This window comes from Neovison vison, chromosome 1, assembly GCF_020171115.1.
Source record: "Neovison vison isolate M4711 chromosome 1, ASM_NN_V1, whole genome shotgun sequence".
Taxonomy (NCBI): domain Eukaryota; kingdom Metazoa; phylum Chordata; class Mammalia; order Carnivora; family Mustelidae; genus Neogale; species Neogale vison.
The window spans coordinates 246,982,069-246,995,974 of NC_058091.1; the positions used below are offsets into that span (position 1 = coordinate 246,982,069).

A 13,906-nucleotide genomic window follows, 5' to 3' on the forward strand; every position below is an offset into this window, starting at 1 on the left:
TTTGAGGAAGGTGTATTTCATATTTAGAAATACCAGAAAGGTGATTGGAGTAATATTCAGTAAGAGTAAGATGGGTAATTATGCCGGCCAAAAATAGTCTAGCATTTACATGAGCCATCTGTCTTGAATTCTTCCTACTCACTGTATGGTTAGGGAGTTTCATCTAAACTCTTTGTGCTTTGGTTGCTGTACCTCAAAAAATTAGAATAGTAGCATTGGGTGTGCCTGTTTTAAGGGGTGGTTGCTAAAGAACATGGAACATGTTTGCACACTCATAGTCTAATCAGTCAGTAATATCTGTAGATGCTTCTTCTTAAATGTTTCAAGATTTACACTCTGCTCTTAATTTCCCCATGTCATTGCCTTAGTGTTCACTGCCTTTCTATTTAGAACTGTTGTAATAGCATTGGGGCACCTGGGTGGCTCAGTTGATGAAAACATCCAACTCTTGATTTCCGCTGGGCCCGGATATTGAGCTCATGTGCTCACTGGGGAGTCTGCTTAGGATTTTCTCCCTCTTCCTCTCCCCCTCCCCCTGCTTGCACTTGCTCTTTATCTCTAAAATCAATAAATGAAATTTTAAAAGGGAAAAAAAAAAACTGTCACAATAGCATCTCCTATAATCCCCTGGCCCATTTTCACTGTAAAAGCAGTATTCCTTCATTTTAAGAAATGTGGAATTTTTTTTTTCTAAATTGGAAAGTGTCTCATAAGCTCTTCATTAAAAGACATCTGGTTAATCACTTTCTTTGATTTCAGGATTTATTTTCTCCTTTCTCTCCGATAACCCTATGCTAGCCCTATTCTTTATCTCTTCCTTTATCCCATCCCACCAACTAGTCCGTCTGTTTTACTTCTTTCAATTCTAAATGAAGCTCTGTCACTTCTTTTAAACTCTTAAATCTTTTCATAGCCCACTACCATCTACCGAAGAAATTCAGAGAGCTAATGTATGAGGACCTTAATAGTCTAGACTAGTTCTCTCTCTCTTTTTTTTTTTTTTTTGAGATTTTATTTATTTATTTGACAGAGATGACAAACAGGCAGAGAGGCAGGCAGAGAGGGAGGGGGTAAGCAGGCTCCCCGCCGAGCAGAGAGCCGGACTCGGGGCTTGACCCCAGGACCCTGGGATCACGACCTGAGCCAAAGGCAGAGGCCTTAACCCACTGAGCCACCCAGCCGCCCCTAGACTAGTTCTCTTTAATAGAACTTTTAACAATAATAGAAATATTTTATATCTGTTTCCAGATGGGTGGTAGTTACTAGCCACAAGTGGCTATTGAGCACTTACGATGTGGCTGGTATGACTGTGGATTTTAATTTAGCATTTTAATTTCAAATAATTGACGTGTAAGTGACCACATGTGGCTAGCAGTGACCAGATTGGACAGCAAGGTCTGTACTTTGTCCACCTCTCCAGCTTTATCTTTTCTTTTTTTTGTACACATTCACTACTTTTTAGTCATGCTGAACAAATTTGGTGACCCTTGAAGGAACCATATTTTTAGTTATTTTCAGCTGTATTGAGATAGAATTTACATATAACACTAAGTTTAAAGTGATTTGATATACATATTATATTGTAAGATGGTTACTGTATATGTGTATACACTAAGGTATATGTGTATGTGTGGGTGAGAAATACATACATATGTGTATGTACTGAGGGGTGAGAAACCTGCTTGTATACATCTTTTACATCTGCTGTTCCTTTTACTTAAAATGCTATTTTATTCTTCTTGGCACAAAGTCATTCTCAAGACTCAATTCTGTATCATTTCATGGGAGGCCTCCATGATTTTCCATTGGAAAGGGTTAGGTATACATCTCTGCTTTCCCACAGTATTCCATGTTTATACTTATGACCATTATTAGACTACACTGTAATGGTTTCTTCAGAATATACTTGCCTAATGGGAACCATCGTCTTTGTACCCGCCAAGCTGGTTGTCTCTCAAGGAAAATAAGAGTGCCTCTTCTTGGGGCACCTGGGTGGTTCAGTTGGTTGAGTGACTGCCTTTGGATCAGGTCATGATCCCGGACTTCCGGGATCGAGTCCTGCATCGGGCTCCCAGCTCCTTGGGGAGTCTGCTTCTCCCTCTGACCTCCTCTGCCATGCTCTCTCTCACTCATTCTCTCTGAAATAAATAAATAAAATCTGGAAAAAAAAAAAAAAGAGTGCCTCTTCTTGCATCAGCTTTCAGCTTCTTGCATCAGTTTAGATTCCTCTGTAACTTTGGGTACATTGTGTAACCTTCCTACATTTCTTTTGATTAATAACCTATAAATTTGTGAAAGGATTAAATGAGATTTTTTTACAGAAAGTTCTGCGTTGTGTTTGGGGCTCTAAAAACCATTTAATATGTCAACAGCTTCTCTTCCTGTTGTTACTGTAAATACTCAGTATTTGTTGTTGCTTATAAAATAATTTTCTTATTTATCTGTTCTAGACCTGAATATAAAATGTGTTTACCAAAATATTTAAGTATATTAATAGAATAAAAAAAAACAAGTAAGCTAAAGAATTAGAACAAAGGGAAAGTAAAAGCAGGAGAAAGAAAATCAAGCTGGCTTGAAATTAGGACAACTAAGATTCAGCCTACCACTGCTCCCATCCCCACCCAATTTTCTTATAGTGTTTATTCACAGTACCTCTCTTAAAATATTGTATTTTCTTTGTCCAACCTTAAAAGACAAGGTGGTAACTAAATGTATATGAAAGTCACTGAAGTTGCTTTACTGTACACCACCACTGGCTAAAATCCAGTGAAATGATGGCAGGGGTGTCTGCCAAAAACTGAGATGACTGGTTTTGGAATGACTGATTTGAAGGTCTTTCTGACAGTAGTTAGCAAGGCCCAGTAAGTTAGCCCATATGTCTTAAAATGTAGATTACAAAACAGTCCCTAGGACATGGGAAGAAAATAGAGTTTATATTTATATGTAGTATTATCCTTTTAAATTTCTAGGGATTTGTATATATTTCATAACTATTTTTGCTGGGGATATGTGCATTTATTAATAAGTTACATATGTCAGGGGCGCCTTGGTGGCTCAGTAGGTTTAAAGCCTCTGCCTTCAGCTCAGGTCATGATTCCAGGGTCCTGGGATGGAGCCCCACATCAGGCTCTCTGTTCAGCAGGGAGCCTGCTTCCTCCTCTCTCTCTGCTTGCTTCTCTGCCTACTTGTGACCTCTGTCTGTCAAATAAATAAATCTTTTTAAAAAATAAGTTACATATGTCAGAAATGTATCTCAAAATTTTTTTATTTTAAAAAGTTTCAAGATTAGGTTGTTTTTAAATTTCTTCCTCATTTGGCACCAGTTTATCTTTTTAGCTTTCTGGCTCCATTATTTTGCTGGAGGTCCCTTCCTTTGGTCTTGTTCTCCCCTGGAAGGTTTTTGGAGGCTCTTTTACCTAAGGCAATTCTTTAAGGAATCAGTTTGAATTTTAACATTTGCTCCTTCTATCCAGAATGACCTCCTACTGTGTCCTCTTGAGAAGTCCTGCTCAGCTTCCAGGGCTTCATTCATTGATTGCTCTCTTTGGAGACACCTTTCTTAACATTTCCTGTTCATAGAGTGGACTTCTCATTGGTCCCATAGGATGTGGGACTTACATGCAGTGCGCTCACAGAATTCGGCTATGTTCCAAAAGTTGATTGCTATGTTTTAAACAGCCTATTATGGTGAACATTTTTCAAATGTAATGATTTGAATTTTTAATGTTGTTATATACGTGAAGTTAAATGGTAAAATTAAGGCAGAACCAAAAAGGAAGAAGTATTTTGGTTTCACCAAGGTTAGGCATGAAGTATGCCTTTATTCATCTTGAAATCAATCACCATAATATCAGAAAACATTCTTGCTCATTTTTTTTTAAGATTTTATTTATTTTATTTGACAGACAGAGATCACAAGCAGGCAGAGAGGCAGGCAGAGAGACAGAGAGGGGGAAGTAGGCTCCCTGCCAAGCAGAAAGCCCGATGCGGGACTCGATCCCAGGACCCTGAGATCATGACCTGAGCTGAAGGCAGAGGCTTAATCCACTGAGCCACCTAGGCATCCCCACTCATGCTCATTTTGTGGAAACATTATTGACCCAAATATAAACAAGGACATTCTTCAAAGGTCTGAAAAATTTTCTTGGTGTTTGGGTGCTTCACTTATAAATAGTGGTTTTTTTGGTGTTTTTGGTTGTTGTTTTTGTTTTTTTTAAAGATTTATTTATTTATTTGACAGAGAGAGATCACCAGTAGGCAGAGAGGCAGACAGAGAGTGGGGTGGGGGGAAGCAGGCTCCCCATGGAGCAGAGAGCCCGATGTGGGGCTTAATCCCAAGACCCTGAGATCATGACCTGAGCCGAAGGCAGAGGCATAACCCACGAGTCACCCAGGCGCCCCTGAGTACTTCATTTATGAAATTACAGTCCTTTTTATTGATTTCTCTTTTCTAATACTGTGTTTTTAAATAACGAACAGTAAAGGAGTTTGGTGTGCATGTTACCTTCTCTTAACTAGATCCGAAGTTCCACAATAGACCATATCATAATTTTTTCTTTCTTTTCCCCGATACTGCTTATGGAGCTTTTTACATTCTCAGGCACAGCATAAGCCACTAGCCTTGTTTTTCTCTTTGTCCATCATAGCACCTGCATATAGTGGAGCCATCAAACTCTTTCCAAAAGGACACCTAGAAAAAGGATTTCATGGCAACATCATGGGTCATGGTCTTAAATTTAGAGGGCTTTCTTTTACTCACCTTTCTTTATATATGTTTTTTCTACCCAGTCCATTGTTCCGGAAAGTATGGCAGGTTGTAGGCATGGTACGGTACTCTAGAATCTATGCTTTGATTTTAGGCAGACAAATTACAGTGAATCAGTCAGCTTCCTCTGATGGCACCTTACATTCCCTGCTCTCCTGTAGTTTTGTTTGGATTCAGAGCATAGTTGGCAAGATTAAGGCATAATTTTCAGTACAGTTGATTATTAGGATCAGATTATTTAACCACCTTTATGTTGGTACACCAGATAATGTCTTTATTCTTCGACTTGGCCATGCATGTGATACCATAAGTTTGGGGGGTTTTTTTTGTTGTTTTTTTTTTTGTTTTTTTTTAGCAGAGTGTGTGTTGCTTTGATGGAGTCTGTCTGTCTTATTGATCAAGCCATTCCTGTGGTGAGAAATTAGGATCCTGCCCCCTGATAAGCTCATCAGAAATTAGAGGACTTTGGTCTAATCATGCATGTGATTGCTGAAATCTCCTCTTTGATGAGAATGTCTTAGTCTGTTGAGGCTGCTGTAACAAAATACCACAGACTGAGTGGCTCATAAATAACACATTTATTTCTCACTATTCTGGAGGCAGGAATTTTATGGTGAGGGTCTAGGCATGTTTGGGTTCTTCTGTATGCTCCCTGAGCTTACAGACTGCTGACCTGTCTGCTCACATGATGGAAATGGTGAGGGAGCTTTGTGAGGCCTCTGTTATAAGGGTATCAGAGTGCACTGTACAGTGTATTTTTTATGGTGCTTTGCATCTTAATAACAGAAGAGGACTTTTCTCAATTAATTCTTGATTGTTTAGCATCTCCTAGGAGAATTTTGCTTCTCATTTGCCTTCTGGGAAATAACACAGAATTCTTGATAGGAAGTTCTTATACCTACTTACAGGGTCATGAGTCCGCAAATAGAGAAAAAGCAAAGGGGTGGTAATGTAACCAAACTAAGTTAGGACAAATGGCTGCCTCGAGCAGATTTTTTTTTAAATTTGTGAAAAAAATGCTCATTGTAGAAATGTAAAAACATAGAAGAATGTTAAGAAAGAAACTTGCTGTCATCCTCAACCCAGAGATAGCTAGTGTTGCTAGTGATTTGGAAAAGTATCTTGATTAATTTAGCTCTTCTAATTTAGATAATGCTGGATATTTATAAATTCTGTTCTCTATTTTTTAGGTTATTAAATTTTTCCTAAAACATTATTTTTAATAGTAATATTGTGTTTTATGAGTATAAGAAAGTACTCTCACGAGGCTTCTGCTTTTTGTCCCTTTAATGGACAACTTGTATGAATAAATGGACTCTGATTTTGTTGTTAGGATTAACTTGTGAAAGTTAAGCTACTGGATTAAGGATATAAAAATTATTTTTATAGCTCTGTATAAGTATTGCTAGCTTAATCATTTCAAGAAATTATCATTCACTTTTTTTTTAACTTCATGAATGTTGGGAGCTCAAGGTGGGCAGGGCATGCTGCTCTGGTTCTGCCCAGGGAACCAGAATTGGAGAAATTTTTTAACGTACTTGAAACACTTTATACAATAATTGCTACTGAAAGCTCTTTTGAAGTTTTTCTGAGGCAACTCTGTTATTAATGTATACCAGTGGTCCAAGGTATGGATTTTTAAGAGCATTCCAATTGGAGAGTAATAACTCCTGAGACACAGCAAACAGATAAATGCTGAATGTTTTTGCTATTTTGTTTGATTTGTTACCTGTTTAGAAACTATGCTGGGGGCACCTGGGTAGCTCAGTGGGTTAAGCCGCTGCCTTCGGCTCAGGTCGTGATCTCAGGGTCCTGGGATCGAGTCCCGCATCGGGCTCCCTGCTCGGCAGGGAGCCTGCTTCCCTCTCTCTCTCTCTCTGCCTGCCTCTCTGTCTACTGTGATCTCTCTCTGTCAAATAAATAAATAAAATCTTTAAAAAAAAAAAAAAGAAACTATGCTGAACTCAGCATTTGGCTTTCATAATACTAGAAAAGGCAGTATTAAAATTAGAAAAGTGAAAAAAAAATTAGAAAAGTGATTTAAAGTTGGTCTCAAATATATTCTGGGATTCTAGAGATGGAGACCATATTCTCAACAGTTCAATCTTTAAAATGACATTTGTTTTTCCAGTTATGTTTATATGTAGCTCTATTTTAATTACTGGGTAGACCCCATTTTTGGAAGAAAATAATACACTTTACATTAGCTTTTACATTAGCTTTGCTTGGTAGCACACTTGACTGATTACAGGTAGAACATATTCTTTATTTGCCTGTATGTGAGTCAATGAGTAAAAAAATGCTTCCTACAACTGCACAGTTTGGGGGAAAGTGGAAGCATGGTGTGCCTTTTTATTGTTCCTTCGGTTTCACTGTTTCTAATTATAGAAGCTTACATCACCTTAGTTGATGATGAAGGCTTCCCTCTCCATTGCTTTTTCTTCCTCGATCACTCCCTAAGGAAGGATCGTATTTCATAGTGCTTATGTGTCCTGCTGGTAGCTTTAGCAGGGTTTTTAGCAGCATGGTGCTGACCATTTAGTGGTCATAGCTGATAGTGTGTTGAAGCGCACTTTTTCTTAATAGGAGGAGAATGTTGATACTCTGGCTTCCCTTTTTTCAGAAAGGCTGAGCGATAGATAGATAGAATGCACTTTGAAAGGAGGAATTCCTGAGGGGCACCAGTAATTAGAATTAATCGTGTCTGATAACTTAATAAGGATTCATTTCAAATATTAAAATTAAGCAAGGGGTGAGGAAGAGGTGGAAAAGCTTGATATGATCCTTTACAAGGGCTTGGATGTTACCTCTCTGACATTATGGTAACGGGTCATTCATTCTTCAAAAGGATTAAAGTGTTTTTACTATATAAATCATCACACTTAATTTATATTTTGAAGACCAAATGCTTACAGCTAAAATAGAGAAACGAGGGGCCTGTTTATTTTGTGGTAGTACATAATTTTTCTTTGTTCTTTACCTGCTTTTGAATTTGGTTTCTCCCAAGTTGTAATTACAGTTTTCACTGTGCAGATGGGGAATAAACAATATGACCTTGCCTGAGATTACTATAAATCTAGTTTTTGTTATTGTCGGTTGTTTGTTTTTATAATGTCAAGAATGTATATCCTCTGATAACTTTATCATTGATGACCTCCCCCTCCTTTTCAGTGTTGTTTAGTAAGTAAGAAATATATGTATAGTTTAGTAACTGTCAGAACCTCATTTTTGGCTTTCCATGCAATATTTCTGATGTTTTCATTTGTATTTTTGTTTAGAGGCAGTATATTACAGTCAACATATTTTAATTATTAACTACATAGCATTTACATTTTTATAAATATATTTGTAATGGTTTGAAGCTTTGCAAAACCAATGTATGTCTATTGCTTTCTTTTATGGTGGTGCGGCAGACCCTTCTGAAGCCAAAGATTTAATCTCATGTGGCTTAACATCATGACGTTTCATATGCAGGGGAAATGTATTCTTAAATGGCTATTCTGTGGTGATGGTTCCTAGATAATGTGTAGATGAGGGCACTCTCCCTTGCTGCGTTTACTTCATTTGAATTGGTAAGATGAGATCACAATAAAATTCTAAAAATGATGGAAGTGAAAAAGTGTTTATTCACCTAATCATATTTTTAGTTACTTGACAAATTACTGACTGTTGTCTTCAAAAGATGTTTATTTCTTTCTTCATTAATTAGGAGGTTATGTCATTTTTTTCTGAAGAAATCATGTGGTATAGCATATCCTCAGAATGCCGGTGGATTCATAAGCTGAATATAGGATTTGACCTGTGTATTTCTTTGATGGTATTGTTGTGCAGGGGGATTCTGCGTGCTCTGTTCACCATACAGTTCCCCAGGATGGCAGATACTATGAGGTGATTGGTAGAACAAGGAAAAGGATGATGTCATCTTCACTTACAGGCCATGCTATAGGAAAAGAGAGTTGTTCCTTTGCTGAGTTGTTGTTTACTACAGTAGTTTCTAACATATGGCATCTAGTGGATTGCATTTCATACACAGAGCAGCAGTTTCTTAAAGCAGCTAAGAGATGGCTCTCTCTTGCTCAGCTTGAGGTCCTTCTTTGTGTGCTATCAGCATGATTTATTATAAAAAGGGGGTGGTGGAAATGACCATTATGATCTTGTTTTTAGTTATAATTTAATCCTGTTGGTACCATACTTGAATGTAATTGTTATCTGTCAATGAGACTGAACTACTCTTGAGTCATGTTACTAATGTTTATGTATAAAAGGCTTGTCTTAGAAATTTATCTTTAGTAATTGTTGGGCTTCATTTACATAAAGTGCCTGCTATCACTTTTCTGTTTCAAAGTATGAATGCTCAAAATTAGATTTCAGTTAATTTATTCTTGAATGCTTAACATAGTGTTAAAACTCCAACGCATTATAGTTTATTATAAATAATTAAATTGAGGGGCGCCTGGGTGGCTAAGTGGGTTAAAGCCTCTGCCTTTGGCTCAGGTCATGATCCCAGGGTCCTGGAATTGAGCCCCACATTGGGCTCTTTGCTCCACAGGGAGCCTGCTTCTTCCTCTCTCTCTGCCTGCCTGTGATCTCTGTCTGGCAAATAAATAATTTAAAAAACAATAATTGAGAAAATATATTGGTGCTTGAAAATCAACCTGTATATGTTTACCATGTTTTATGTTTAGAAAGCTAGTCATGCTTATTTGTATTTTTGAGATTTAATTTTACATTTAAATGCAAATTTTTTGTATGTATTCTTTGGAAACTTTCACCAGAAATATGATTCTTAAGTTTTATGGAAATCTAAATACGTAAGTGATCACATAATTTGAAAGCATGACTTACTTTTGTTCAGAACAGTATTTAGCTTTACTATAGTTTATTGTACTTTTATAAGTAACAGTACAATTCAGATTGGCAGGTTAGTATTGTTCAGAAAGTGAGTCATACTTTGCCCAGAGGTATTAAAGAACTCTTTTTTTTTTTTTTTCCCTTTATTTGGTGGGGCTAATGACATGATGTTTCTTTGACAGTGGAGTCCTTTGTAATAACACCCATCTTTCAGGTAATAATTTCTCTTCCTAAGTTGCACATCTCTTGCCCTCAAAATTAGTGTTAGGTGAATAAAGCAAAATAATTGTATTACTCTGCTTTGTTCATTGATTGTAACTATCATAATTTTGCTGTCTGGGGATATACTAAGCATTTTATCATTGGAAACTATGTCATTTTTTGGCCATTGGGAGGCACCATTACAAACTTAAGTGCAAACTAAAGGAGTATCTGCAGTAGGTTCCTTGTGGCAGAAGTGTGAAGAGTAAGGGTGGATGCTAGAGGAATTGTTTTTAGATTGGATAGGGTGTGGCAAAATTTAATTTTTTTCTGGAATTTTTATAGAAAAATGTTTACTTTTTAGTCCAAGTGCTAGTTTTTAAACAGGTATAATAATTTTCTTCTCTAATTCCTTTTGAGTTTTACTGGCATCCTGTGTCTTTCTAGGAATTGAGTGCCGGGCTGCAGGAAAGTACCGTATTGCATGGGTTATTCTTCCTCAGAGGAGTTGGTATAGGCTGCAACTGTTATGCCTAGTGATGTTTTTCAGCTTTTCTTTGCAAAATGAATTTCTATTGTTGCCATTTAAATATATAAATAAAAATCTTAGTACTTAGTACTTTATTTTTAGTGTTAAGAGTATCCTAAAGGTTATATCTTTTAGAACAGTTACTTGATAAATAAGTTTTGCAAGAAGAAACCCCTGATTTAGTAATGTAGCAAACACTTATATGACATCTGAGGGGAAGGCTGCCTTACATATTTGTAATGCAAGTATTTTACCAGTGCTAATTATTTTCCCTTGGGAGGACAATACTGTGTTAAATTTGAATAATAATAGGAAATCTAGCTTCCCAAATAAAGCTCTGTATCAATGCACAGAATTAAAAATCAAGATGGATTTTTAAAAGTGAAACAGAGAGGTGCTTTAAGCCAATTTTTTTCTTATAGAATTTAGCTTGCTGACATGTCTCAGGGAAGGGTGTGTGTGTGGGTGTGTGTGTGTGTGTGTGTGTGTGTTTTCAGTAAATTGCTTTTTGGGCTACATCTGCAGATACAGTAGCCAATTGATCTAATGCAGTTTCTGAAGGCTTTCTATACAGGTGATGTCATCCTTTTAGCTCTATTCTCCTCCCACTCTCTTTCCTTCTTATTAGATATTTCATCTTACTGCAGAGCATGGAATCAATAGGAGCTTCTCCTTAGGGGCTGCTGTGAAACAGGCAAGGACAGTAGGAATTAAGACAGTAACATACAGTCTTGTTTTAGCAGAAGATGTAGTGCTTTTGTGTCATCATATATAAATTTTCAACCAGAAAAGCCAGACTTAGATCAACATTACTGTCTTACTGATGCATTAGAACAAGAAGCAGTACTGCAGAGCTGTAAATAGTGCATGTGAAAAAGAGAAAATTTCAATTTTGGATATTTTCAGGCGTTCTCCAGGACAGACCTGTTAGAGCATATATATATCTTCTAACTACCATTTGCTTGCTCATCGGTTGATTTTTTTTTTTTTTCCACCTTTGGTGATTAAGAAGATAAAGAAGAAACTTTCATTTTAAGGATACAGTGTTTGGTTTGCTTCCGATGCAAAAGAATTACTGCAGTGCTTGCTCTACAGAATGGAATAAGTTGAAGAAAAGACAAAGCTGTATTACAGAAAGGAAGGGTTTCTCAGAATCCAGGAACACAGATTTGGTGCATGTTGCCTTATTTACTTTGATTGATACTGTATTAACTGTGTGTTACTACTGTGCATGTCTGTGCCAGGAGCCTGAAGAAGCATGTGTATGTCTGTATGTAGTGAGCCAGAAATGTAAACATCTTGATTTACTGTGATTTGCTTGTTAAAAGTGAACATTGTGATGAAAACTGTTGCAGTTATTTAGAACAATACTCTGAGCTACTGAAAGCTCCTGATTTCAGTTTGAAAGGGATTTGGAGAAGCTGCCTTTATATAACACTGCAAATGGCGTATGATTTGTAAAAAGAAACTTAACAGAATTTTGTCAACATACTCATCCCTGTGGCTCTGGTTTGAAAAGGAAACTACCCTTTCCAGCCCAGGAAATGGCTTTTCTTGTTCGCTGTTATGCCAATTGTCTTCAGCCATGGGCCTCCAAAGTAAGTAATGTTTATTATTTTCTTGGAGATGGATATAATCTAGTTACTAAATTTAAATTCTGTTACTTTGAATTGTAAACGAGCTTTATTGTGCTCTTACATTTCCTAAACTTTAATAATAAGTATTACAAAGCATTATCTAAAAAAGCTCAATCTCATGGCCATTTTGTTTTTCAATTTAAAGGAATCTCTAAAGTATTCTAATGTATCTCTAAGAGGATTTGAAAAAATACCTTCGTAATAATCTATAGACTTAAAATGTAATGCATTTGAGGTGTACTGTCTTCAGACTGAACCATTTGGTTATAGCTATTTCTGTACTTCTCTGTGAGTATGCTCTTTAACCTGATTGTATTGTATAGCTTCCTTAAATGGTCAATGCATTTAGCAGTGTTAGTCTAATCTTTATATTTATATGTTTTTATATTACACAAAAATTTTAGGAAAACAGGGTAATAACTCATCAGTGAAGTAATATGAAGGACATACTTAGTTTGAAAAGTCTATGAAAAAATTTTTATGTTCTTAAGCATTTTAAAAATAGTCGTAAGTGAATCATTAGTAGCTTGAGATGTTAAGATAGCATCTGTTATATTTGTCACTTTTTAAAAAGCAAACATTAACTCACAGAAAAGCAAAATGCTACACAACAGGACATGCTAGGTTTTAGGAAAATATGCAATGTAATTTAATAAATTGTATTGTTAATAGTGGTTGTTTATATAGATCTGAAATTTGATGCTACTCAAGTTATCTTTCCTAGTATGTAAATTTCAAAAACAAACCCAGAGAAGTATGAATTTTTAGTTTTGTTTTATGAAACTATATGTTTTAGTAAGCACTTTAATTGTAACATTGGCTGTGTCAGGATTTCTTTATGGTTCTGTTGAATAGAGACAGGCACAATAGAGGCATTTCCTAAGATGAAATCATGTCTTTGTTTAAAGGTTGTCCTACTGATGGTGACTAAGGGAGAAATACTGTTGATAGCATCACTGCTATTTTCTTAAACGCAGCTTCTGGAAAGACATTTAAATTCACAGTCTATTTGGCAAACAGCTGATTGAAATGTAAAAAGATGGAGAGAAACATAGGTATAGGTATGCGCTTCATTTGTACTATCTGGTAAGGCATGCGTGGCCTCCATAGTACAAATGCCACCTGTGGGGCCCATGCTTTGCTAATGCTTGATAGTAACACTACTAAGATTTAAAACTTGTGGAAGGAAAATGGATGAGACTAAGTGAAAAGCTTTGAAGAAAATCAAGAATGAGATATAGGGGTTGTTGTTTAGAATACCAACAAAAACATAGTCTTTGGTGGTATTGGTAACCAGCTTTTGATTTAAAGTTTAACAAGTGTAGAAGAGCCAAGGGGATTTTAAATATCAGATTCCAAGGGTTGATTAAACGCCAGCAAATACTATCTGAGCAGGATTCTGTGATTGGTACTTGACTATGTAAATTAGTATTAGGGAAAGAGTATGACTTCTTTCCACCCCTCCCCCATCTCTCATGTTACTACTGTTGGAATTTTAACTCTGGATTGTGATTGCAAACACATTAAACCTGTGGTTAATTTTTTTAAACTTGGTTTTCTTGGCTTTCCAATATATCCTACTGATTTTATTTATTCATGTGTTTTGCCCACTCTACTACTTGGCTTTCGTTACTTCTGAATTCATTTTCTTGACAGAATAAATAGTTCTAGAAGCCAGATAAGGGAGTGGGGGGGAGGAGATGAACTTTATTTAGGTCCTGGTATGTTCAAAATGCTTTATTTCATATTTATTTTTAAAATAATTGTTTAGTTATATATAAAATAATAAATCTAAAGGGTTTTCTTTCCCTTTAGCACTTTGAAAAAGTTAATGTGCCATCTCTCACATCCATTGTTGGTGATTAGAAGTCTGGGCTCCTTATAATCCTCAGTCCTTTGTCAAGTAATCTCTTTTTCTTGTCA

At 36.3% G+C, this 13,906-nt stretch overlaps 1 protein-coding gene across 13 annotated transcripts in view; it reads left to right on the top strand.

Moving 5' to 3' along the window:
* Positions 1 to 13,906, top strand: part of RAPGEF6 (Rap guanine nucleotide exchange factor 6) — a 193,712-nt gene that overhangs the window by 74,888 nt on the left and 104,918 nt on the right. Inside the window, exon 1 of one of the 13 annotated variants that reach the window (XM_044228217.1) lies at positions 10,927 to 11,944. The exons of the other annotated variants lie outside the window; for them this stretch is intronic. Coding sequence (XP_044084152.1) covers positions 11,891 to 11,944 — 54 coding nt within the window. The 5' untranslated portion in view covers positions 10,927 to 11,890. Of the gene's footprint in view, positions 1 to 10,926; positions 11,945 to 13,906 lie in introns of those variants that run through there. 13 annotated transcript variants of the gene reach the window in all.